Genomic DNA, 23,705 nt, shown 5'->3' with positions numbered 1-23,705 from the left:
GCACTTGCTTAGAATGTGCAAGGCCCTGGGTTCTATCCCTAGTACTGCAAAAACAAAAAAAACAAAAAGACCTCAACAAAATGAAGTCTCTAGACATTGGCCTCTGCATGTTCTCTGGCTTCCTGACTCCCCTTCTCGTCCCAAATTCCTGGAATCCAACCTTAGTAAACTAGTTACCCATTGCTGGATATGACCGGCTCTTCTTTGCTTTCAGGAGTCTGCCTGTGTGGTTCCCTCTGCTTGATATACATTTTTTTTGGCCTAGTCAAGGTTGATTTGATCCTCAAGACTCAGTTCAGATAGATCCTCAAGAGTCAGTTCAGTACCTTCCTTTGACCATCCCAGCTGTAGCCTTCCCTGGCTTAGTACTTATTTATTAAGTACCAGTATCTGCCTCCACTAGGCTGAGACTAGAGCTCTGTTCCTTAAACAGGCATTTCAGTAAATGCTTAAAGCCTAGGACATTTATGATGTGGCCTCCCCACCCCCAAGTAACACATGGTATCTTAAATAGCAGTCACTACAAAATAATCTCTGAGGGCCCATGATGGGAGGACCAGCTGTTCCCCCTGTCACTTCTGATCCCAGAGTCAAAAGTACACTTACTTTTAGGAGGGAGCTTTTCAAGGCAAGCCAGTTTTTGTGAATGCAAAGAAATGATCTGTGCATAGAACAAAAGCATGGACTTTGTTAGGTTTCAATGTGACTAAGGTCCCATCACTGTTTATTTTCCCACTCTGCTCTTTTGTGGCTTCCAAGTTTTCTGCCCTGAGCTACTAGTACTGGTAATAGGAAAACATTATAGAACACAAGGTCCCTCACAGATCAGCAGATGGCAGCCACCACAGGAGGGAACAGAGGGTCGCCCAGAAGCCTGAGCTCCTGTCCTTCAGCTGAGGGATCCTGGGCTCTCCCATTGCCAGTTGGAGTCTGGCAGCAGTGGTGGCTGTGACAGAGATCAGGAGCCCTGGGTCTGCCTCTGGCAGCCTGTTGGGCTTTCCCTTCTCCAGGGAGTTGTGTCTGCAGGGATTCCCTTTCACTAACACAAGACAGTCTTTGACCTGGTTAAGCAGAGCAGCAACCTCTCCTTTCTGGATGGAAGTTTTGTTTTAGTTTCACAGAGCCAAAAAGGCCTAACAGAAGAAAAGGAAATCTCCCTAGTCCTGGGCCCTGGCTGGGAGACTCAGATGTTAAACTTTCCTGTTATAGCAGACAGACTCCAGCCAGTCCAGACTCTTCTAATACTTCTTTTTTTTTTTTTTAAGTTGGACATAATATCTTTATTTTTTATGTGGTGCTGAGGATTGAACCCAGTGCCTCACACTTGCAAGGCAAGCGCTCCACCACTGAGCCCTAGCCTCAGTCCCTTTTTCTATTACAACTACAAGATAACCTGTTTGTTTTTAAAGATACATGTATAAATATGTATTATTTCATTAATTCTTCATTTCTTCAATCTGTGAGAGCAGGAAGGACCACTTTTTTTTTGGTGCGGAGGGAGATCCTGGGGATTGAACCCAGAGGCACTTTACCAATGAGCTACATCCCCAGTTCTTTTTACTTTTTGTTTTAAGACAGGGTCTTCAGGGCTGTGGTTATAGCTCAGCGACAAAGGATTTGCCTAGCATATGTGAGGCACTGGGTTCGAGCTTCAGCACCACATAAAAAGTAAATAATAAAGATATAAAAATTACAATAATATTTAAAAAAGTGTCTTGCTAAGTTGCTGAGGTTAGCCTCAAACTTGCAATCCTCCTGCCCCAGCTTCCCCAATTGGCTGGGATTATAGGCATGAGCTACTGCACCCAGTTTATCCACCATTGCTGACTCAGTGCCTTGCAGAGAGTAGACACTCACATACCTGTCAATAAATGAATGATGATGCTTTACCTCACCAGCAACCAGGGAAATACAGATTCAAATAAAACATTATCATTCCCTCACTGGTTTGGAAAAAAATTTAAAGATTGGTAGTATGCAGTGCCGGTGAAGAGATGAAGAAATAAAGGGGTGGATGAAGCTCAGTGGTAGAGTGTTTGCTTAGTATTCCCCAGGTCCTGGGTTAAATCCCTAGTACTGGAAAAAATTAAAAATGAGCAGGGCTTGGTGGTGCACACCTGTAATCCCAGTGACTTAGGAAACAGGCAGGAGGATCACAAGTTCAAAGCCAGCCTCAGCAACTTAGTGAGACCCCATCTCAAAAAATAAAAAGGGCTGTAGATGTGGCTCAGTGGATAAGTGCCCCTAGGTTTAATCCCCAGTATATCCCCCCCCAAAAAATAATAATGATAATAAGAGATGGAGAAATGGATTCTTGCAAATCCTGTTGCTTCTCTGGCCAGCAATTTGGCAGTATCTGTAAACATTGCTCCCCATTTACATAAAAGGTGGGCAATTACCAGAATAGTCATCTCAGCATTGCTTGCAGCAACCCAATGTGGGTTCCACACTATGGAATACAATTTAGCCTTTACAAAAGGTAGTAGTCATAGCAAGATAGAACTGGGAAGGAATTCCAACTGACCAGTATGTGTATTGCTTTGGAAAGATTTCCAAGACCGTTGTTAAGGAGACAAAAACAGTCTGGAATATGATATGTACAGCAAACAAAACGAAACTCTATGAGAATAAAATAGAAAAAGACCTGGAAGTTTGGTGACCAAGAATTCCCCTGTAGAGAGGGGAGAGGGAGAGGGACTGAGCTGATGGATTTTTTTATTGTGGTATTTGAGTTTTTTTTTAAATAAAGGGTATGAATTCTTCTGAAATTATACACACACACATATACATTTCTCTGTATATATTTTTTCTTTTTCTTTTTTTGTGGGGCTGAGGATTGAACTCAGGGCCTCACACATGCTACACAAATGCTCTACCATTGAGCTATATCCATTCTCAGTCCTATTTTTTAATAAAATGCATTCACTAAAAGCATTTAAGTCAGGATTTAGAGATATATTCACCATTCGATAGCTATTATAATTGTACATAAAGGCATAAAAATGCCTAAGTTCAATAGTTAATAAAAATAAACATCTCATAAACTACATCATTAAAATGTCCAAGGATCCGTTAAAATAGTCTGTCAAACTGGGTACGGTGGTGTGGTGGTGTATGCCTGTAATCCCCGTGGCTTAGGAGTCTGAGGCAGGAGAATCACAAGTTCAAAGCCAGCCTCAACTGTGGGAGGCCATCCTCGCACATGATTTGAGTTACCTCCCTGGCTGGGTGAGAGGCACTTAGACACAGCTGTGTCAGAGCTATTCCCCACCCTTCTCCTCTGCTTGTCCGTGCAGAGGCGTGCCTGGCCACTGCCCCGAAGACCCAATCGTCGCCCCTGACCTTGGGATGCTGCCCCCCCCTTAACCTTCACTGGATGGGATTTTCCCTGGAATTTTTTGTTCCCCAATAAAAATCCACTCCCTGGCGTGTTCTCTCTTTCTCGCTAGTCTCTTCTGTAAACCCCGCTACAGCATTAGGTGGCTGGAGGCAGGAGCTAGGAGAAGCCATCTAGGAGCTGGTGTTAAAGGCAATAAGAGTCTCGTCTCCTTAATTTAAAACTCCCTAGCATTTACTCATGAATCGAACCTTCTTTTATGAAGCCAGCGCTGGTCACATGGCAGACTCAGCAACTTAAGGAGGCCCTAAGCAACTCAGTGAGACCCTGTCTCAAAATAAAAGATTAAAAGGGTTCTGGATGTGTCTCAGTGGTTAAGCACCCCTGGGTTCAATCCCTGATAATGAAACAAACAAAAACAAAAAGCTTAGTTTTAAATATAATTGTTATATTTATATAGAAGAAATAGAAACATGTTTATATATAGAATTGTTATATTTTTATATAAAGAAGCCTACTTCTTTTCTCGCTTTCCTCTTGCAATTTCTCCACCCCCAAAACCCAACCCTAAAAGCCCCTCTTTCAAGACACCTTTAAGTCAGCTACCTCTTCTTCTTTTGCTGGACACACTCCTCAAACTCTCACACTGAGAAAGGAGGCTGGCAAGTTCAAGGCCATCTCTATCAACTTAGTAATAGCATCTCTATCAACTTGTGTAGGATGTGTGAGGCCCTTGTCTCAAAATTTTAAGAAAGGCTCAGAGTGCAGCTCATTGGTACAGTACTTGCCTAGCAAGTCCAAGCCCCTGGTTACAATCCTCACCACTAGGAGGAGGAGAAAAAAAAAAAAAAAAAAAAGCCAGACCAAAGAAGTGAAAGCAGGGACTCAAACAGATACAAGCCAGGTGTGGTAGCACATACCTCATAATCTCTGCAATTTGGAAGGTTGAGGCAAGAGGATCACAAGTTTGAGGCCACCCATGGCAATTTAGTGAAACCCTGTCTCAAAATAAAAAATTAAAAGGCATGGGGACATAGCTCAGTAGTAGAACTCTCCTGAGTTCAGTTCCCAGCATGGCGGAGAAAAAAAAAAAAGCTCAGATACTTGTATAATAATGTTCATAATAGTATGATTCACTATAGCCAAAAGGTAGAAATGACCCAAATGTCCACGAGCAGATGAATAGATAAACCAAATATGGTATATACAGTCAGTGGAATATTATTTAATCTTAGAAAGCAACGAACTTGATGGACACAGTGGCATATGCTTGTGGCATATGCTTATAATCCCTGCTACTACTTGGATAGTTGGAAAAAGAGATTCAAAGCCAGCCTGGGCAACATAGCAGATCTCATCTCAAAAAGAAAAGAAAGAAAAAGAAAACTGGGGTTGGGGGAGAACAAATATTACATGATTTCTCTTAAGTGAGCAAAATCGAATAGGCAAATTTACAGATAAAAAACAGACTAGAGAAAGAGGAGGAATGGGGAGTTACTATTTAATAGGTGCAGCAAATGGACAGTAGTCGTGATGGGTGCATAATGTTGTGGATGTATTCAATACCACTGAAGTATACATGTTAAAAAGTTTTAACTCGACATGTATACATGTTAAAAAAAATATCCAGTGCTGGGATGAAAAAAAAATTTTTTCAGGGGCCTCAAACATGCCAGGAATCCACTCTACCACCGAGATACACTTTCAGCTAAAATTGTAAATTTTACATTATGAGTAATTATCATATTTTAAAAAAATCGCAAGTTCAAAGCCAGCCTCAGCAATTTAGCTAGACCCTGTCTGTAAATAAAATATATAAAAAGGGCTGGGGATGTGTCTTAGTGTTTAAGTGTTCCTGGTTTCAATCCCTAGTACCAAAAACAAACAAAGGGTTGGTGGTGTTGCCCAATGGTTAAGCACCCCAACGATCAATCCTCGGGACCACACACACACACAAAAAAAAAGGAAAAATAGTCCATCATAAAACAAAATCCCCCAGCATGTCTTTAGAAAAAAAAATAAATTGGAAAAATTCTTATAAGTTGAAATTTTTCTTTTTTTGGTTCCTGCTTTTCTTGGGCCTTAAGACTGCGCTGAATCTTTGTCCCTGAAGTGCTTTCCCGAAATTATCAAGGTCCCACACTATCTGGACCGCACTCTTCATGCACTGGATGACAAATAACTTGTCTCCTTGTATGTTTTCCTGACTAATACAGAGCTGAGGGCGCTCTACTACTGAATTACATCTCCGACCCTTTCCTTTTTTATTCTGAGACAGGGTCTCCCTGAGTTGCTCAGGTTGTCCTCAAATTTGCGACCCTTCTACCAGCCTTCCAAGCAGCTGGCGTGCTCCGACTCATAGAGGAATTCTTGGAGATCAGAAAGACCAGACCTAACTGATCCCACTATCCTAGAATTTGGAGCACGTTGCAGAGGAGTAATGAATCCCATCAGCCCGGAAGCGGGAAACCTCTTTACCCAGTAGCGCCAACCAGAGAAAACCTTCCAGAAGGGAAACCACGCCCCTTTCTCAAACACCTCCCTCAACTCACTCCTCCCCTCTTGGCACTGCCTCTTTTCCCCGACAGCCTAAGGCCCCGCCCACCAGGCGTGCCATGCAGGGAGGGCCACGATCCCGCCAACAATGACTCCGCCCCTCTTTCCTCTGAGAAACCTGTCCCTTTTATTTAAAGAATACGTTTACGTCAGCCCACCTTACGTAGCTTTGCGTCATCAGTGTAAGGCGCGGAGGAGGGACTTCCTGTCCCTAGTTTAACAGCTTCCGGGAAAGGCCGGAAGAGACCGGACCCTGAGCAAAATTGAGGATTGCCCGCCCCTCCCCCGGCCCGAACGGGAAGACGAGTCCAGGGGTTGTCCTGGTGAAGTCAAAACATTTAGCCTGGACTTTTCAGGTGAGGACCTTCTTCCTATCCAAGCATAGTACCAGTCCAAGTTCCTTTTAATTTCCCATGACTCCCCGCGCCCTCAAGCCCCGCCCCTAGTTCCCCAGCCCCGCCCCGAAGTTTGAGGGGTGTGGACGGTTTGTGACCCCTCTCCATCATCGACTGAGAGATCTGGGCTTGAGCTCTGCGGCCTGGACCCGGTAGCCCTTTGGCTTCTGGGGCTCATGGACTTCACTCCATTGCCGCGAAAATAAGACCGCCCAGACGCGGAGTCTGCCTCAGAAAAGGCAGGGTCCGGGACCCCTCCTTACCGTGGTCAGGGTGGCTCACAGGCTGAGGAGAAAGCAAAGGCCTCCGAGGCAGAAGACTTGGGATCCTACCCGGCCCTTCCCCACGACAGTTCCCTGTGTCTGTGCCAGTCGTTCTCGTCTCTCTCCGCCGCAGTTTCCTTTTCTGTAAACCACGGTTAATGGCATTAACCTTCTTACTGTCGGGGGTTAATTGTGGGAGTGATACATAATTCCTACCATTTGTTTATTGAACATTTGCAATGTGCCAGGCACTGTGCTGATTATTTTGCTTCAATGATTTCACGTCATCTTCAAAACAACCTTATGAGGTAGGTACTATTTTTAACCCATTTTACTGATGAGAAGGCTAAGTCTCTGGGAAAGATGATCGAGGTTACATGGCCAGTAAGAGACAAGATTATAGTTTCGTTTTGTTTTCTGACTTCAGGGTCAGTCTATTAAGTCAGGATGTGTAAACTCTTCAGATGTTGATATGTTCCACAACTCTTTTTGAAGTAACTACGGTGGCATTATGCTAGGCTCTTAAGTACAAAGAGAAAAATACATGTGAGCCTTGTGTTCTAGAAGTCTAATAAATGGACCGGTAGATAAGTATAATGAAATTTTATAGGTGCTGTGAGAATAGTCTGATAATGATAATCGTCAGATGGATTTGCCCAGGGACAGCTGTGAAAACAGATTCTCCAAGGGAAGAAGTAGGTATTCCAAGGACCAAGCAGAAATCCTTCCCGTGTAAGAAACTGCAGAGTGAGAACCTTCACAATATGAGAGACTGAGTTAGTGATAGTGAGAGCTGTTGTGGAATCATTTCCAAATCAGTTACATGTAGACAGCGGTTTTTGCAGTTGTGAGCCCTCAGTGACCCAGAAGGGTAGTGTTTCTGATGTTTGTCCCATACGATTTCCCCAGGGCCTGTCAGAGAATTTGAGAGGAGGCAGAGTTACTGTTTGCTTATGGCTCCTAAAGAATTGTCCCTTTAGGGTAATCTAACTCTTCTGTTGACAGTAGATTAGTTTTCTTTGGCCCCTGACATTTGGGTATGAACTGTGACAATGAAAGAGATGGGGCTCTTATGAGACAGTCCAACAAGGGTGACTGTATAACACCTCCAGAGGAGCTCCAAAATAAAGTATTTCAGGCTTTTTAGTCTCTCAGAAGTTAAGTTGGAGGCTGTTTAAGGGGCATATTTGCTTGACTAAGTGTTAGAAATCCTAGAGAAACTCCAAGTTCAAAGAAGCAAATGTTTTACCCATCAACGACCAAAAGAAAAAAGAAAAAAAGCAGTTGCAGGAGACACAGCAGCAAGGTTATGAGGCTTTCCTCATAGGGTAATGATGAGAAGGCTGATGATCTGTGCTCATTGTGGGCATGACATCTGTGAGCTAGTTTTCTAATAGCGCCCAAGGCCAAGTCCTTAGCTTGAGGTTGGAAGTCTAGAGTACAAAGTGAAATACATGTGATCCTTGTGTAGGTTTGTCGTCCCCCCCACCCCAGAATATTGAACTCCACTTATTTTCAGGACTGGCTTAGTTCAAAACTTAAACTAGGAGCCTTATTGCAACCCCTCTGGCTCTGCTGATGCTATTCCCCTTTGTTCCTGCAGCGTGGACCCAGTCAGCAGCCAGACCATGGAGCTCCCTGATGTCACCCTCATTGAGGGTGTGGGTAATGAGGTGATGGTGGTGGCAGGTGTGGTGGTGCTGATTCTAGCCTTGGTCCTAGCTTGGCTCTCTACCTACGTAGCAGACAGCGGTAGCAACCAGCTCCTGGGCACTATTGTGTCAGCAGGCGACACATCCGTCCTTCACCTAGGGCATGTGGACCAGCTGGTGGCAGGCCAGAACACCTCAGAGCCTACCGAACTTCCCCATCCATCAGAGGGTAATGATGAGAAGACTGAAGAGACTGGCGAAGGTGGAGGAGACTCCACAGGGGAACCTGTTGCTGGGGGTGGTGTGGAGTCCAGTCTTGAGCATCTCCTTGACATCCAAGGCCTGTCCAAAAGACAAGTGGGCACAGAGAACAGCAGTCCAGAAGCCCTGCTGAGATCTGAGGATAGCACCTGCCTTTCTCCCAGCCCCAGCTTCATCAACGTTCGGCTTAAGTTCCTCAATGATACTGAGGAGCTGGCTGTGGCCAGGCCAGAGGACACTGTGGGTGCCCTGAAGAGGTGAGTGGGTTGAAAAGTGGGAAGCTGCTCATGTCCCATGTCCCAAGGCTTTGCGTCCTCTGAGGAGACTGGTGCAGAATTGAGAGCAGCAAGGGGTCATAAAATTTGGCCCCTACCAAGGGTGGAGAGGAGACTTCCTTAGAAATCTACTCATCAGTTTTTCCCTTTGCCCACCTTTGTTGGTCCAGGCCCGTTTGCCCTGTTATGCCTCAGCCTCTCTTTCTTTTTCATCCTTTCAGCAAATATTTCCCTGGACAGGAGAGCCAAATGAAATTGATCTACCAGGGCCGCCTGCTACAAGATCCAGCACGCACACTGCGTTCTCTGAACATTACTGACAACTGTGTGATTCACTGCCACCGTTCACCCCCAGGGGCACCTGGTACAGGCCCCTCAACTTCTCTGGCACCCTCGGCCACTGAGCCACCCAGCCTTGGCATCAGTGTGGGCAGTCTCATGGTGCCCGTGTTTGTAGTGCTTTTGGGTGTAGTCTGGTACTTCCGGATCAATTACCGTCAGTTTTTCACAGCACCTGCTACTGTCTCCCTGGTGGGTGTCACAGTCTTCTTCAGCTTCCTCATATTTGGGATGTATGGACGATAAGGACATAGGGAGAAAATGAAAGGCATGGTCTTCCTCCTCTATGGCCTCCCCACTTTCCTGGCCAGAGCTGGGCCCAAGGGCCTGGGAGGGAGGGGTGGAAAGGATGTGGTGGGCACCCCATCCATAAGACACAGGAGGCAGGTGTGGGGCCTCCCCTTATGTCCACAGGGGTACAGACATTCCCCCCTGTGCAAGCACAACTCAGGTAGAAACAAGGATGTCACCTTCATATACTTTTAGAATCCTGAAGGAACTCAGAGCCAAAGGCCAAGCTGAATGGAAAGGCTAGGCTTTGAGTCCCTCCCAGCTGTGGCCCTAGCCCTTCCCTGTATCTTGCATGTCTATCCCTCAGCACCCAAGGCCACTGCCAGGGCAGCTCAGCATGACCCCTGGCATACTTCTGTAGGGATCCTGGAGTATCCTTCCATTCCTTAGTCAAGTGTCTTTTGAGACAGGGATGAAGGTTGTGCCAGCTCACCCTACAGGCACCTAGCTGCTTCCACCTCCTCCCTCTACCCCTGTAGCAGGAATAGGGTGTTCCCCCTTTTTTTCAAAGCACTTTTTTTTTTTCCTTTTTTTTTTTTTTAAGAGTCTTCTACAGAGCTCAGTCAGGAAGGGGGTTGGGGCACAAGGCCAAGCCCCTAGCATTGGGAGAGGCTAGGCCACAGCTGCTGCTACCCTAGGCCTAAGGCTGTAAGCAAGACAGCACTGGCTTTCAGCCAGCATCCTACCCTGACTTCCAAGGACGAATTCTGGGTATGCTTCACTCAGCCCTGGGCCCTTGCCTCTGGGACACTTGGATGGAGGGTTAGTGTCTAACTAAATAAAAGTTCCATTTTGTGGCTATGGAGCCTCTTTCTGTGACATTGAGAATGGCTTTGCTCTGCCCCCAGCACATGGTAATGAGGGTGGGTAGGCCAAGCTACCAACGGGAGATGCAGTTTATTTACACCAGCAGCCATGGGGGCAGAGAGAATACACAGCGTTTACAAAGTTAGCTACCTGTACAGGATGGATTACATATGCAAAAATAAAAATCTCAAGACCACAGGACAGCGTGAGCCCCACCCCCCTCCCCCAATGACCCCAGCATGCGGTAATGCCAGGCGGGTGGCCCCTGGGCATGCGGGGGGGAGTGATGCATGGAAGGAAAAGCCACCGGCCATGGAAATTAGTACAGAACCCCCCCACACACACTCAGACACATGATAGGATACAGGGCGGACAACACCTAGCCGGGGCAGGGAGGATGGGAATTGAAACCCACATAGCCTGCTGTTAGAGGGAGGGGGCGGGGAGCTCCTAGCCCCTGTTCAACTACATGGTAGGGGGGGGCACTCTCCCCAGAAGGGAAGGGGTTTGCTCCCTCAGGGTCCCTGCTGGACCAAGCCCATCTCTTACCCAGCCTGGGCAGGGGGCTCTGCCCTGAGGGTGGGCCAAGGAATAATGGGGAAGGTTATGTGGATAAACCAGTTCCCAAACTACTCCCCACTTCTCCCTCCTCTGACCAGAGGGGGAAAGCAGGAGGCCAGAGGGGAAAGGGTATGTTAGGGCCTGAGCTACAGCTGCCTCTCAGAAGGGAGAGTGGCCCTAGGCCTTCCTCCCTTCACCTTCAACCAACTCCCAAAACTTCATTTGGAAGTGGCTGGAGGCCTGCTGAGATCCTCCTCACCCTCTGGCTTCCCCTTAGAGGGAAAAGGCTGTGGAGGGCCAAGACCAGAGGAGCCCAGGCCCCAGGATTTATTCTAACTCCTGCCAAAATTGGTTTGGCTTTTTAAAAAATAATCACAATGCTTGGGTTAAAAACCAATTCGTAACCAGGCATCAGCCACAATCAGAACCACCCCAGGGGGAGACTGGGGTTCCAGACAGGGTATTGCTGCCCTATCTCTGTTGTTCCCTTAACCCTCTAGGGTCCCTAACCCAAATCAGTCCAACCAGTCCTGGGTACTAGCTACCCAAATGTGGGAGTGGCTCCTCCTGGGAGAAGGGCAGGGGACATGTCCAGCAAGTGCCAGATAATTCGGCTCAGGGTCAACTCCATCCCTGTGTCAGTCAGCTCTGCTCCCAGCCCAGATTGCAGTCCTCCAGCTCGGCTCCTGGGGGTGGTGTTGCCCGCGTGGAGGTGGGACGGTACATCTTTTCAGGATGTAGACCAGGCAGGTGGGCACACTAGCTTGACAGTCCCAGAGAGGCAATGATACCCCTTCCCTCTCCACTGACAATCCAGGGCACAGAGACCACCCTCTTCCCACCCTACTCCTAGCAAAGGGGAGAGGCACAAGATTAGGATTTTCCTCAGAGCCCCAAACCACAAATACAGAATAAATAACTTAAAAGCGGCGAAGGAAGGGGAAACAGGGCAGGCTTTGGAGGCAGGAGCATTGAGAGGAACTGAAGCTGGTCAAGGTGAAGGGGTGGCAAGCAGCAGCTGGGAACTCAGGCTGCCCCAGCAGGGCGGTGGGGCAGGGTGGGCAGGAGGAACATGGGGCCACCCCAGGAGGGTGAGGCTGGGCCCCTTCCTGGGGCAGGGAATGAGGTAAGAAAACATTTCAAATAAAGCAGCACCGTTCCCTCTCACCTTGGGGCCCCACTCCTCACCAGCCCTGGGTCAGGGAGGGATTGAAGGGGGGAGTTATTTTGATACGCAGCTCCCTCCTCCTATCCTCCCCTTCCCATTCCTTGAAGCTGTAGAGGCTGGAGGCCCTTTCCTGGCACCCAACAACAAAAGGACAGCTCCTGCTGCCAAGGAGGCCCACGGGGATTGAGGGGAAAGGGCTGCCCTGTGAGGCAGGGAAGGCGGCGGCAGTTCTGGACGCCTACCTCAGCAGACAGCACTCTGTGCCTGCCACCCCTGGGACTGGGGGCACTTGATAGGATGCTGCACACAGACAGGACACACCCAGCCCTGCCCCTCAGCTCCAAGCACCGGACCCATTCACATTGCTGAGGGCAGCCAGGGGAGGCCCCCTCCAGGCTCAGCTTCTAACCCACAGCCTCCCGGGTAGCTACAGTGCCCCTCGGCAGGGCTTAGTCCAGTTCCTGGGGTGGGGGACAGGCAGTGCACTGGCACAGTGTCCAGATCAGGCCCCTGGCCTAGCTGGACATCCAGTAACTCACAGAATAAATAGGAAAACTGCCTCCCCACCAAACTTATGTCCAAGGCATAATAAGTCCAGGTCTGAGTCCTGCACGCCGAGGGGTCGTGCTCTATTGCAGAGGACCCTGACACCCCCCAGGGGTGCATAAATGGATCCTCTGCCTGCCTGGCCCACCAAACTTCCCAAGCCCAAACCCCCAGCAGCCGTCCATTTGCCAGGCTATGCCACCTGGGTGGGGGTTGGGAGAGAGGGCTCTGCTCAGCCAAAGGCTATCCCTTGCACCCAAGTCAGTTGATGTCATCATAGATGCTGGGCGTTGGGGGTGCCGGTGGCTTTGGCTTCTTCTTCTTATTGGAGCCCAGGCCAGAAGCAGTCCCTACCAGGCTCAGATGGGATTTCTTTTTCTTGGTTTTCCTTGACTCGGAGCTGTTGGTACCTGCAGAGAAAAGTTACAAGGGATGACAATAGGGCTGTGGCAAGAGAGGTGTCAATCGGTTGAGTGTGGACAGAAAATTCCTGGGACCCAACTGTATCACATACCTAGACCCCATCCCTGATTTTCACTAGTCTTGGAGGAGCCTGAATCAGAGGGTGAGAGATCAGAGGAGCCGTCCCACTGAAGCCGGCTGATCAGGGCCTGGCTGTCAGTCATGTCAAAGCTGTCATTATCCAGGGAGCTCTCAACCTCCGGAAGGACTCTGGAAAGAGAAGGCGTCAAAAAAGGGTTTTAGGGATAACCATCACCATCCTAACCTGCTACAACCCACAACCTTCTGAAAGGATCACTTACGCTGAGGGCCCGAGGAAATAAATCCGCACAGTTCGCCTCTGCTCATCCGTATGCTGGGGGCAGCGCAGAGACCTGGTGGGGACATAATTATCAGACCCTGACAAAATAGGGAAGGACCTGAGGAACTCAGGGAGAGCCCCTCCCCTCAGCAGAGGCCAAAAGGACAGGGAAGGGGTAAGTGGAGAGACCCCAGATGGAAGCCTAAGGCCTGATCATTGAAGGAAGGGAGGGAAAGGGCGGGAGCCCCACTGCTCAAGTCCAGGGGTACTCCTGACACATGACCAGCATGAGTGTGCAGGAGGGGCCCCAAACCCCTTTCTAGGTTCTGTGCTCACCTTGTGCACATCTTCTTGGTGTGTTCAGAAATCACCCCACATTGCTGGAAGAGGAATATAAGCTGAAAGGAGGGATGGAAGGAAACCTACTCTAGATACTAGATGCTCCCTTCTGCATCAAGGATAGACTGCACAAGCAGAAATGGCCCCAGGGTGTCAATACAGTCCAGACCTCTGTGGGCCAGGAAACCTACTTCTAGAGTAAGAATTCTATGGCTCTAACTGCTGTCACCAGCCTCCTCCAGGGTCTTGACCTGTCTGTGGCTCCAGCCCACTCCCAACAGCCTCCCCAGCCCCAGTTCCTCACCGTGGTGAGAAGGCTTCGCAGCTCCTCTGGCCCCAGGGTCTCATAGCTGATCCCAGTTGAGTTGCTATACTGTGAGAACCAGAAGTGCAGGTCAGAGAAGTAAAGAAGCCACAGACAAAAAGGGGGCACAGAAACTGGGGATGTACATCAGTGGTAGAGCACTTGCCTAGCACATGTGAGGTACTGGATTCAATGCCCAGTAAAATACACACACACACACACACACACACACACGAAGGAGCAGAGGATTAGTCCCTCCTATTCCTGCCTCTGTGATAGAACAGTTTTTCCCATTGAGTCCTTTCATTCCACCTGTACACATATAAGGGAGTGGGACGCAGAAAGAATAAACACAAGATTCAAACAGCCCAACTAATGCTTCTGGCTGTCAACATTCTGATCCTACTTATCCAAATCCCAACCACCTCGTAAAGACAATGAGGAAGAGCATAAGGGGGGCAGCCTATACTCACCTTAAAAGGATCCGAATTGCTAAGTTCCCCTGAAGAAGAAAAAAGAAGGGGAAGGGTGTTTGATGCAGAGGTACAGACAGAGAACCCTGAAAATAACCAGAGAGGAAGTGGGGGTGACAGAAGGATCATAGGCCCTCCCTCCACACCCCTATCCCCCACCTCTCCCTCCACCCCAGCCCCACAATGAATCCCAGAAGACACAGCTAGCAGCAACCCTGTTGCTCCAGCCCCACTTACCATTTTTGTGTTTTAAAGACTTGGATCTTCGAGGGGAATTGGGGTTCTGGAATGGGAGATACCATAGCTTTGGGGAAAGGGCAACGATAAGGGGGAGCCGAGAACCCAGGGAAGGAAAAAAGATTTGACAAAGAATATCCTCAAATTCCTACTCTTCTCCCCCATTAAGAGGCCTGTCTGCCTATTATTTCCTCCCCCATGCCAAGGCCTCTGTTGCCTCCCTGCCCACCACAGACACACCCTCATCCCCAAACCCAGAGGTGACCAGTGACCTCAGACTTGAGTCAAGACACCTGAGGACTCCCTGCCCAAAGGGGAGGGTATCTGTCCTTCACCCAAATTTCCCCCATGCTCGCCCCGGCTCTCACCTTGTCTGATTTTCTTTTCTTGGCTGTGAGGGTGAAAGGATATAAAGCAAGGTTACTTTAAAAAGTCTTCAATCTAAGACTATTTTTAAAAAATGCAAAAACACACTCCCCCCCTTATTTATAACAGTAATTATGATCAACGTATACTCAATTCCTGCTTGTCCACCTCATCCCAGTGTCCCCCAAGACTCCCCAGGTCCCCAAACACCTTTCTTCTCCGAGCCATAAGACCAGTCGTTGTCATTGATGTCATCATTATCCTCTTGGTCGCTCTCAGACTTGTTCATGTTGTTGCTATTGGCAATCCTGCCAAAGGTAGGGGAGAAAAAGGTTATGGTGCCTACAACTTTTAAAGGTACTGTGGAACATCTGGGGTCAAGAACAACCCACCCTCTATATTCTACAAATGCCCTAGGGGCCTACAGGATGAAAAAGATGAGCAGCTCTAGTTCTATCCTCACCGGCGGTTGGCGATTCGGCTGCTGTTCCGCCCCATTCCCAGGCACTTCTCCAGATGGGGAGCAAAGCGGGAGGCGGCAATGCTGCGGCTGCAATTGGGGCAAACACACTCCTTGCTCTTCCACTGGTTGAATACCTGTCCAAAGATGTCCAACCCGGGCTGGTCCACGATCTCTGGGGACAGGAGAGGCGTGGCGATCAGGGTGGGCAGGGAACCCTCTCCTTGTACCCACCCATACGTGGTCCCATGGCCTCTTCAAAACCCCCTGCCTAAACTAGCAGGAGCTCCAGGATCCACATCTAGGGCAGTTTCCAGACAAGAACCCTCCATGCATTCTTTGGGCAGGGCTAGCTAGACTACTCTCCTTCTACCCTGAAGCTCACCAAAATCCTTCATGCTATCAGGGTCTGTGTCGTCCAGGAAGAAGTAGCCACACTTGACAGCTCGGTGTACCTCAAAGCAGAATCCCAAACAAGAATCCTCGACCAGGTCCGCATATATCTCCTGAGCGATGGCCTGAGCCCCAGGGGAAAATATCCACAGTCACAAGAGTCACAGCCCTCTGGACTGCCAGTGACTCTCGCCAACCAAATCTCCTGGCCCTGGCCAAATACCATGCTTTCTTTGCCATTTTCCCCATCTTGATTTTGAATTCTTTCTTCTTCCCCGATTGTTGGGTCTTTAGAGCTGGCTATTCCCTTTAAGGAACAAGGCTGACTATCCAAATTCCTCTTTGGCGTGGATGCCAGATATAGCGACGTAGAGACATCAAGAGAAAGAACTAGAGGCACACGTGGGGGAGCCCTCACCTCTAGTTTGCTGTTATCCAGGCCAGACAAAGACATTTCCTCCATTTTCATTTGTAAACTCTTGTGGAGACGGTGCTCTGACTGCTCATAGCACAGCGGGCGGCAACACGGCTGTACACATGGGGATGGGGGTGTTGATGTGAGTACAAGGTATCTCTGAAGACTGCCACTTCCCCTCCTCACCTCACTGCCCAGGGCTTAATCCTGGCATCAGAGTATCTCCCTCCCCAAGGCCCAGGACCACTAAGCCTGGGTAGTCCCTCAGAGACTAAAAACCAGAGGTAGCCTAGTCCTTCCCAGGCCTGAGATCAGGCCCTGGTCTCTACTGCCAATCAGAGTCTGGGTTTCTAGGAGGCAGCAGCTCACCCCAGGTCCCCAAAACTCAAACCCCTCTTTGATACCCATGGTGCAATGCAGCAGGGGGAGGAGAAGGAACTCTAAGGCCTCAAAGCAAACCCACAGGGTGTGGCAAAGAACTGCACAGAATCCTAAAGACACCCCCTTCCCTAAAGGCTCTCCTCAGAGTCACCTCTGCTTTCAGCCAGGATGTCCACTTGGGGGGGTACTGCTACCAGAAGTAGGAATGGCCCTAGGACCCTACAACCTTCACCCCACTGTCTTCCCTTGAAATAAGCCTGCCACTGCATGGAGACGAGCAGAGCTCAGACAAGCAGAGTCAAAGGGGCATTTCCAGCCACCTGGAGCAGAAGGGGGTACAGCCCTGTGGGCTAGCACTAGAGGAGTGGGCACTCCCCTTACCTGTTCTTCTTTTAGATAACACCCTCCCTCCCTCAGGACCAGCCCGGAAGTCTCTCCAAGAGCCCCAAAGTCCAGAAACCCCCACCAAAGGATTCAGAAACAGTGCCCACAGTCCGGGGGCCCCTCTGAACGGTGGGTACGAGTTTAAGGAGCTGCCGGCCTAGAGTGGGGTGGGGACTGACAAACGAGCCAGGGGCACTGGGAAGGGTAGGAGGCCGGGCCGCGGCTCTTCCCCCGTCCCTGCGGCACTGCTGCTGCATCATACCGACTGGGGGGAGGAGAGTCGAGCCGCCCGAGGCCGGCGCCGGGCCGGGACAGACCGACCCCCAGAGAGTGGGCAGAGTGGGACGCGTCCCGGCCCCTCTTGGTCCCCGCCTGCCGACAGCCCCGGCCGGCCAGGGAGAGGAGTCCAGGAGGGTGTCTATTGTCCCGGGGGCTGGGGCCTGGCTCCCTAACAAAGGCCCCGCGCCCCCTCCCCGGCCGGCCCTGCCCCGCCCAAGGGGGACCCAGCCAGGGGGAGAGCAGGGGGCCCGAGCCGGGCCGGGAAGCCGGGGGAAGCCGGGCGTTTCCGCGTCGGCCCGGGGGGAGGGGAAGGGGCGCTGACCCAGACCTGGGGGGGAGGGGGCCCAAGCCCCGCCTCGGGCCCCGCCCCCCGCCCCCCACAGGCCCCTCCCCCGTTCCCGTCTCCGTCCCGTACTCACCCCGCCCGGGGGGCCGCGCCGGGGCCCGGCGGCCTCTCAGGGCCGCGTCCTCCGGCGGCGGCGGCGGCGGCGGCTGCTCCGGAGCCCCATGTCCGTCGGTCCGTCCTCGCCTCTCCCCGGGGCCCAGGGCCCGGGGCCGGGGGGTCGGGCCGCCCCCCCGCCTCGCCGCCTCACCGGGCGGCCATGGCCCCTTCCCCTCCCTTCTCGTCCCGTCGCCGCCTCCTCCTCCTCACCTCACCCCGCCCGCGCGCAGTCCGCGCGCCGTCCGCGCGCCCCTCCCCCCGCCCCCCACTCCAGCCCGCCTCTCCCGGGCGGGGGGTGCGGCGCGAGCCCGGAGCGCGCGCGCGTGCCGCGACCGGAGGATGGATGGATGGAGCGAGCGAGAACGCGAGCGTGCGCGCGCGCTCCCCTCTCCCCCTCCCTCCGCGCGGGCGCGAGGCCAGGCGCGAGCGCGCTCCAACCTCCTCCTCTTCCTCCTCCCGCCCCTCCTCAACACCCCGCCCTCGCCCTCCCTTCCACTTCCTTCTTTCGCTTTCGCGCGCCCAGCGACGGCTCGCGCCTGCTAGAAGGGCCCGAGCGCGTGCATCTGCCCCGCGGCCGCAGCTCGGCAGCATTTGCTCCAGGGGGCGGGGACCGGGAGGGGAGGAGGGGCGCCACGCCGCCGTCCAAAGTACCGGCGGACAGGGCCGGGGGCGGAGAAATAGGCGGGGCCTTCGTAGACCACCCCAGCCAATCGCTGTGTCGTCTCGGCACCGGAGGCCCAATAGGACGGGGGTGGGTGGGGCAGCGTTCAAGGTGAGGTGCGCGGTGCGCTGGGGGCGGAGACGTTGTGCGGTCCCGGCCGGCTCAGGGGCGGGGGCAGCGGGTGGCGTCGAAAGAGAGCGCCGGCTCCCAGCCGAGCCTGGGACGCCTTCCGGCCCAGGCTCCCCCGCCCTTCCCTCGGGGCTCCCCGCTCTTTCCTCCCCCCCCCCTCCATTCCGCTCCCCACTTTTACCCCGAGGCGTGCAGCCACTTCTAAGAAGAGGACGGATTTGAAGTGGGGCGTAGTTAGGACCTCAGGGCAGAAAACCCTTGGAGCCCGAGAGGCTCGTTCACGCTCGTTCTCCCGGTTTCTGGGCGGGTCTCAGCCCACTCCAGGCCTGTGAACCTACAAGCTAGCTCCCGCGATGAGGGTCCGCCGCTGAGGGCGGAGGCCGAGCTGCGCTCTTCTGAGAGAAGCGCCTTTTCAGCTCTCATCCTAATTTAGATCCCACACCTGCTCGCCCTTCCTGCTTCCGGAACTCAAACTGGACCCCCCAGTGTCAGCCTGCCTCCCTGACACTGGCCCGACCCTTCCTCCGACCCTTCCTCCGACTCATTGCTACTCACCGGGGTGTGAGGGAGTGCACATTCCGCACGCTTTTAGTCCCCTTTACCTTTCCGGACGAACGGACCTTTTCTCAGCCGCAGCAGATGCCTAGACTGGCATTTCCATCAATCTTGTCTATTGCCCTAGAATGATTGTGTGACAGCCCTCTTCCCTCAGGAGATAGGGTTAAAGTCTGAAATCACATATTTGAGACCATGATTGGATCTTAGTTTTCCAAGGAGTCGGATCTGAATTTAACTCAATGGATTTGGCAAGTGAATTCCCTGTACCTCAGTTTCTAACATTGTCAGTGGGTATAAAAACCATAAGGATTAATAAGCCAGTGCCTGAGATATGTAGGTCAGTGTAAATGCTTGATAAATCTTGGCTGTTATTCTTTTTTTCTTTCTTTTTTTGGTACCAGGGCTTGAACTTCAGGGGAAGTCGACCACTGAGCCATATCCCCAGCCCTATTTTGTATTTTAGTTAGAGACAGGGTTTCACTGAGTTGTTTAGCACCTCTCTTTTGTTGAGGCTGGCTTTGAACTCTAGATCCTCCTTGCCTCAGCCTCCCCAGCCACCGGGATTGCAGGCGTGGGCCACCCCTTCCGGTTTAGCTGTCAGTCTTAATGCGCTGCGGGTGCTGGGATACAAATATGAAATATGACAGTGTGCTTCTTCAAGAAGCGTACAATCTAGTAGGATAGGTAGGTAGATTTGTCGGAAAATAATTGCATAATAGTGTGATTAAAAACAAAAAAGATAAGCACAGAGTTCAGAGATGGCCAGAAAGAAGCAACAAAGGATGTAAGAGAATTGGTCAAGAAAGGCTTTGGGGGGGGGGGAGGGGTGCGGGGTGTACCGGGGATTGAATTCAGGGGCAGTCTACCACTGAGCCACATCTCCAGCCCTATTTGTATTTAGAGACAGGGTCTCACTGAATTACTTAGCGCCTCACAGTTGCTGGGGCTGGCTTTGAACTCTCAGCCTCCCGAGTGTGCCACTGCAGCTGGCCCTAAAGAAAGGCTTCTTGCAGGGGAAGGTGAACCAGAAGGTCAAGACAGCATTAGATATCCCAACAGTGAGCTTCAGAATAGGGATCACTCTTGGGACTTTTGGGGACAGGAATGGGTGGGGGAACTGCAGGAGGTGAGCAGGCCAGATCATACAGGTCTAAGTGTGCACCAAGGAGTTTGTGGGCTTTAACCCTATAGGCAGTGAGGAGTCCTCCAAGGGAATTGCTTGAGCAGACTTGCACTTTAAGTTTATCATTCTGAAAAGCAGTAGGTTTTCATTACTGGTTGAGCTGTATGGGGTAAAGGAGAAGAAGGTCCTGAAAACACTTTTAACCAGTGTTTAACTAGTGAGGAACTCTGCAGAGGATTCAGGAGGACAAGTTCAGTTTGGAATATATTGGGTTACTGTGGGACTAACCTGTAGAGACTCAGAAGGTGGTTGAACTTGGATCTAGAGGATATATCTTTAGGAACTTACACAGCATGGCCTCAGCCTTCCTTACCTCTTGTCTTCTACCTCTCTTTCAGGAATTCTCTAGTCCAGTGATGCTGCTTTGTTTCTTACCTAAACATATCCACAATGTCCTCCCCTAAGGAATTTGCACATGCCCAAGAAACCTTCATGGCTCTTCTCTCTTTACCTAAATTTTTCCTCATATCCCCATCCATGGCCATTGTCATACCAAACTTTTTTGTTGTGGTGTTGCTGCTGCTGGGGATGGAACCCAGGGCCTTGCACATGCTAGACAAGTGCTTTAACCACTGAGCTGCATCCCCAGCCCCTTGTACCAAACTTCTTTACCACTGGACTTACTGTTTATTTGGTGCGTGGCCTGGGCTATTCTGTAGTGGTGACCTCTTTGGGCACAGGCCCAGTCTCCACAGTTAGCACCAGTTTATAAACTCTAAGGACTGATCTGGTTCTGGCTCTGGGTGAGGCCCTAGGGTTACAGCAACAAGAGAGTCACACAGACCTTGTCTTAATGGGGCTGATTGCCTAGCAAAACCTGGCTTGGAAGATCAAGTCTTGAGTATGAAGGTGTCCATCCAGGTCCAGGCTGCCAAAGAAACATGACATGGAGACCTTTTTTTGTTGGGGTTCAGGGCCCCCCTCTCCCCCCAGAGGAAGTGGTTCTTTAAGTGGTACTCTGAATTAACTAGGCAGAGAGAACAGCATGTGTATGGACCCTAGAAGAGAAGGTGGTATGTTTGAAGCATAGAGGGCTAATGTGGCTGGCTGGAATTGGGGCAGAGAGCCCAGCAGGAGCAGCAGACCCCCCATCCTGGACCTGTGGGCCATACTTAGTCATTCATTCAGACCATTTTTCTTGGTTATCATATATATGCTGGGCAGTTTTAAGTGGTGGGATTACTGCAATGAACAAGAAAGTAAAGTATTTCCTTTGGGAGATAGAATAGACCAGTAAACAAACAAGGAGATGTAGGAGGAGGCCTCTTTGGGAGGCTTGTTGGGAAAGGCCTATCTGTCAGGTAACATTTGAGCTGAGGCCTAAAAGATGAGAAAACCAGTTGTATGTATGAGAAGTACAAAGACCCTGTGGTAGGCATGCTCAAGAAACAAAAGAAAGATCACTTATCTGGATCACTGTGAATGATTAGGAAGAGTGGAGCAAAAGGAAAGAGAGGATGCAGGGTCCATCCTCTATGGCCATGGTAAATTTTAAGTACCAGAGTAATCTGAAGAAAACTGAAGTGATCAGAGGTTTTTGGTTTTGTTTTTGAGAATGGGGTCTCACATGAAGTGATCAGAGGTTTTTGGTTTTGTTTTTTGTTTTTGAGAATGGGGTCTCACATGTTGCTCAGGCTGGCATTGAGCTCCTGTGTTCAAGTGATCTTCCTACCTCAGCACTGCAAGAGCTGGGACTACAGTGTGCACCACACTGCCTAGCTTTTTTTTTTTTTTTGTATTAGGATTGAACACAGGAGCATTCTATCATTGAGGTATATCCCAGCCCTTTTTTATTTTAAGCCAGGATATCACTGAATTGCCCAGACTGGATTTGCATTCTCCTGCACTAGCCTCCCTGGTCACTGGGGATTAAAGGTGTGTACAGCAACCCACCCACCCAGCCATTTTTTTTTTTTTTTATGGTGCTGGGGATTGAACTCAGGGCCTTGTCAATGTGAGGCAAGCACTCTACCAAATGAGTTATATCCCCAGCCCGCCAATTTTTTTTTTTATTTATTTTTATGTGGTGCTGAGGATTGAACCCAGGGTTTCACACATGCAAGGCGAGCGCTCTACCACTGAGCCACAACCCCAGCCCAGCCCACCAATTTTTTTTTTAATTTATTTTTTAGTTTTCGGTGGACACAACATCTTTATTTTATTTGTATGTGGTGCTGAGGATCGAACCCAGCGCCTCCCGCATGTCAAGCCAGCGCGCTACCGCTTGAGCCACACCCCCAGCCCTCACCAATTTTTAAAAAAAAATTTTTTTAGTTGTAGTTGGACACAATACCTTTAATTAATTAATTAATTGATTGATTTAGACATAAGTGGTGCTGAGGGTTGAACCCAGCACCTCACACATGCTAGGTGAGCACTCTATTGCTGAGCCACAACCCCAGCCCTCCAAATTTGTTTTTAAGACAACTTTGGCTGCTGTGTGCAGTATGAACTGTAGGGGGCAAGAGTGCAAATAGGAAGACCAGTTTAAGAAGGTCTTTGCAGGGCTGGGGTTGTGGCTCAGTGGTAGAGCGTTCGCTTAGCATGTGCAGGGCCCTTGGTTGGATCTTCAGCACCACATAAAAATAAATAAATAAGTTAAAGGTATTGTGTCCAACTAAAAAATAAATTACAAAAAAAAAAAAAGGTCTTTGCGGAAGTTGGGTGATGGTGATACTAGGATGGGAATGGCAGTTGTGAGCAGGCTAGACAGGTTTCAGAGAGATTTAGGTAGTGGAATGGACACGTCCAGGTGATGGACATGAAAATGAAAGAGGGAGAGAGGAGTCAAGGCTGACACTCTGGTTTCTAGGTTGAATGACTACATAGTTGATTATTTTGGGTCTCGAGGTACAAGGTGTTTCTGAGATACCCCAGAGGATGCATAGATATCTACACAGTTCTGTAGAAGAGTGGTGTTTTAGACCATTTTCTGCTACTGTATCAGGATATCAGACTGGGTAAATTACAAAAATAGAATTTTATTTGGCTCATGGTTCTGGAGGCTGGGACATCCAGGATTATGGTGCTAGCATCTGGCGAGGGCCTCTGTGTTGTTGTACTATGATGGGAGGGCAAGCAAGCAAGCATATAGGAGACAGGAAATATGGCTGGACTCATATTTTTTAGCAGGAGGTTCAAGGGAGAGACAGCAACACCTAGGACAGAATGAGGAGGGAGGGCAGAGGTAAACCAAGAAAGCAGGACACAGGCAAGTGTCCACTGGGTGTAAAGATGGACATGTTGTTGACTGTAAAGAGTAGCCTTAGGAGAATGGTGAGTGGGAAAGTTTTGGAAGTTTGGCCCAGAACAGGAAAGGGGTCAGGGGTGGAGTCTTTGGACAGAGGTTGTGTTGCAGCCCTTGGCTGTTCCAGGAACCCAACAGAATCCTGTCCCAGGAAAGCAGACATCCATAAGCTGCAGAGGGCAAGTCATCTTGTCCCAGCCACTTCCTATCAGAGGCCTGGATGGTTAAGAAATCATGCTG

At 50.3% G+C, this 23,705-nt stretch overlaps 2 protein-coding genes across 9 annotated transcripts; one reads left to right on the top strand and one right to left on the bottom strand.

Annotated features, from left to right (window-relative positions):
• Nucleotides 1-6,132: 6,132 nt before the first annotated feature.
• Nucleotides 6,133-10,168, top strand: Tmub2 (transmembrane and ubiquitin like domain containing 2). Of its 3 annotated transcripts, XM_027947143.3 has the most exons (4): nucleotides 6,133-6,249; nucleotides 6,800-6,859; nucleotides 8,155-8,721; nucleotides 8,961-10,168. In XM_027947143.3, exons 2-4 carry the CDS (start codon nucleotides 6,825-6,827, stop codon nucleotides 9,322-9,324), a joined length of 966 nt encoding a protein of 321 aa, XP_027802944.1. In that variant the 5' UTR covers nucleotides 6,133-6,249; nucleotides 6,800-6,824; the 3' UTR covers nucleotides 9,325-10,168. The 3 variants fall into 3 exon arrangements, with proteins under 3 accessions (XP_027802944.1, XP_027802945.1, XP_027802943.1); XM_027947144.2 differs by lacking the exon at nucleotides 6,800-6,859 and having other exon boundaries at nucleotides 6,134-6,249; XM_027947142.2 differs by lacking the exon at nucleotides 6,133-6,249 and having other exon boundaries at nucleotides 6,277-6,859.
• A 79-nt stretch (nucleotides 10,169-10,247) lies between these two features.
• Atxn7l3 (ataxin 7 like 3) lies at nucleotides 10,248-17,855 on the bottom strand. Of its 6 annotated transcripts, none has more exons than XM_027947129.2 (13): nucleotides 17,665-17,855; nucleotides 16,205-16,315; nucleotides 15,779-15,911; nucleotides 15,397-15,568; nucleotides 15,144-15,241; nucleotides 14,936-14,958; nucleotides 14,568-14,634; nucleotides 14,331-14,416; nucleotides 13,858-13,926; nucleotides 13,551-13,594; nucleotides 13,216-13,287; nucleotides 12,966-13,123; nucleotides 10,248-12,861 (listed from the first exon to the last, which is right to left on the bottom strand). In XM_027947129.2, exons 2-13 carry the CDS (start codon nucleotides 16,253-16,255, stop codon nucleotides 12,713-12,715), a joined length of 1,122 nt encoding a protein of 373 aa, XP_027802930.1. In that variant the 5' UTR covers nucleotides 16,256-16,315; nucleotides 17,665-17,855; the 3' UTR covers nucleotides 10,248-12,712. The 6 variants fall into 6 exon arrangements, with proteins under 6 accessions (XP_027802930.1, XP_071459536.1, XP_071459535.1 ...); XM_071603435.1 differs by lacking the exon at nucleotides 17,665-17,855 and adding an exon at nucleotides 17,229-17,510; XM_071603434.1 differs by lacking the exon at nucleotides 17,665-17,855 and adding an exon at nucleotides 16,734-17,208.
• Between the last annotated feature and the right edge of the window lie 5,850 nt (nucleotides 17,856-23,705).

This window comes from Marmota flaviventris, chromosome 17 (assembly GCF_047511675.1).
Source record: "Marmota flaviventris isolate mMarFla1 chromosome 17, mMarFla1.hap1, whole genome shotgun sequence".
Taxonomy (NCBI): domain Eukaryota; kingdom Metazoa; phylum Chordata; class Mammalia; order Rodentia; family Sciuridae; genus Marmota; species Marmota flaviventris.
The sequence above is the reverse complement of the archived record's forward strand: the minus strand, read 5'-3'. Positions and strand labels throughout refer to the sequence as shown.

Bases quoted from the DNA above. Each gene is read 5' to 3' on its own strand.
- Tmub2 (XM_027947143.3), top strand. From the start codon at position 6,825: ATGATTTCACGTCATCTTCAAAACAACCTTATGAG. The intron at 6,860-8,154 runs GTAGGTACTATT...TTGTTCCTGCAG, and splicing joins CTTCAAAACAACCTTATGAG to CGTGGACCCAGTCAGCAGCC. The intron at 8,722-8,960 runs GTGAGTGGGTTG...TCATCCTTTCAG, and splicing joins ACTGTGGGTGCCCTGAAGAG to CAAATATTTCCCTGGACAGG.
- Atxn7l3 (XM_027947129.2), bottom strand. From the start codon at position 16,255: ATGAAAATGGAGGAAATGTCTTTGTCTGGCCTGGATAACAGCAAACTA. The intron at 15,569-15,778 runs GTGAGCTTCAGG...TCCTGTCCCCAG, and splicing joins TGATAGCATGAAGGATTTTG to AGATCGTGGACCAGCCCGGG. The intron at 13,927-14,330 runs GTGAGTATAGGC...TGGTTCTCACAG, and splicing joins GCAATTCGGATCCTTTTAAG to TATAGCAACTCAACTGGGAT.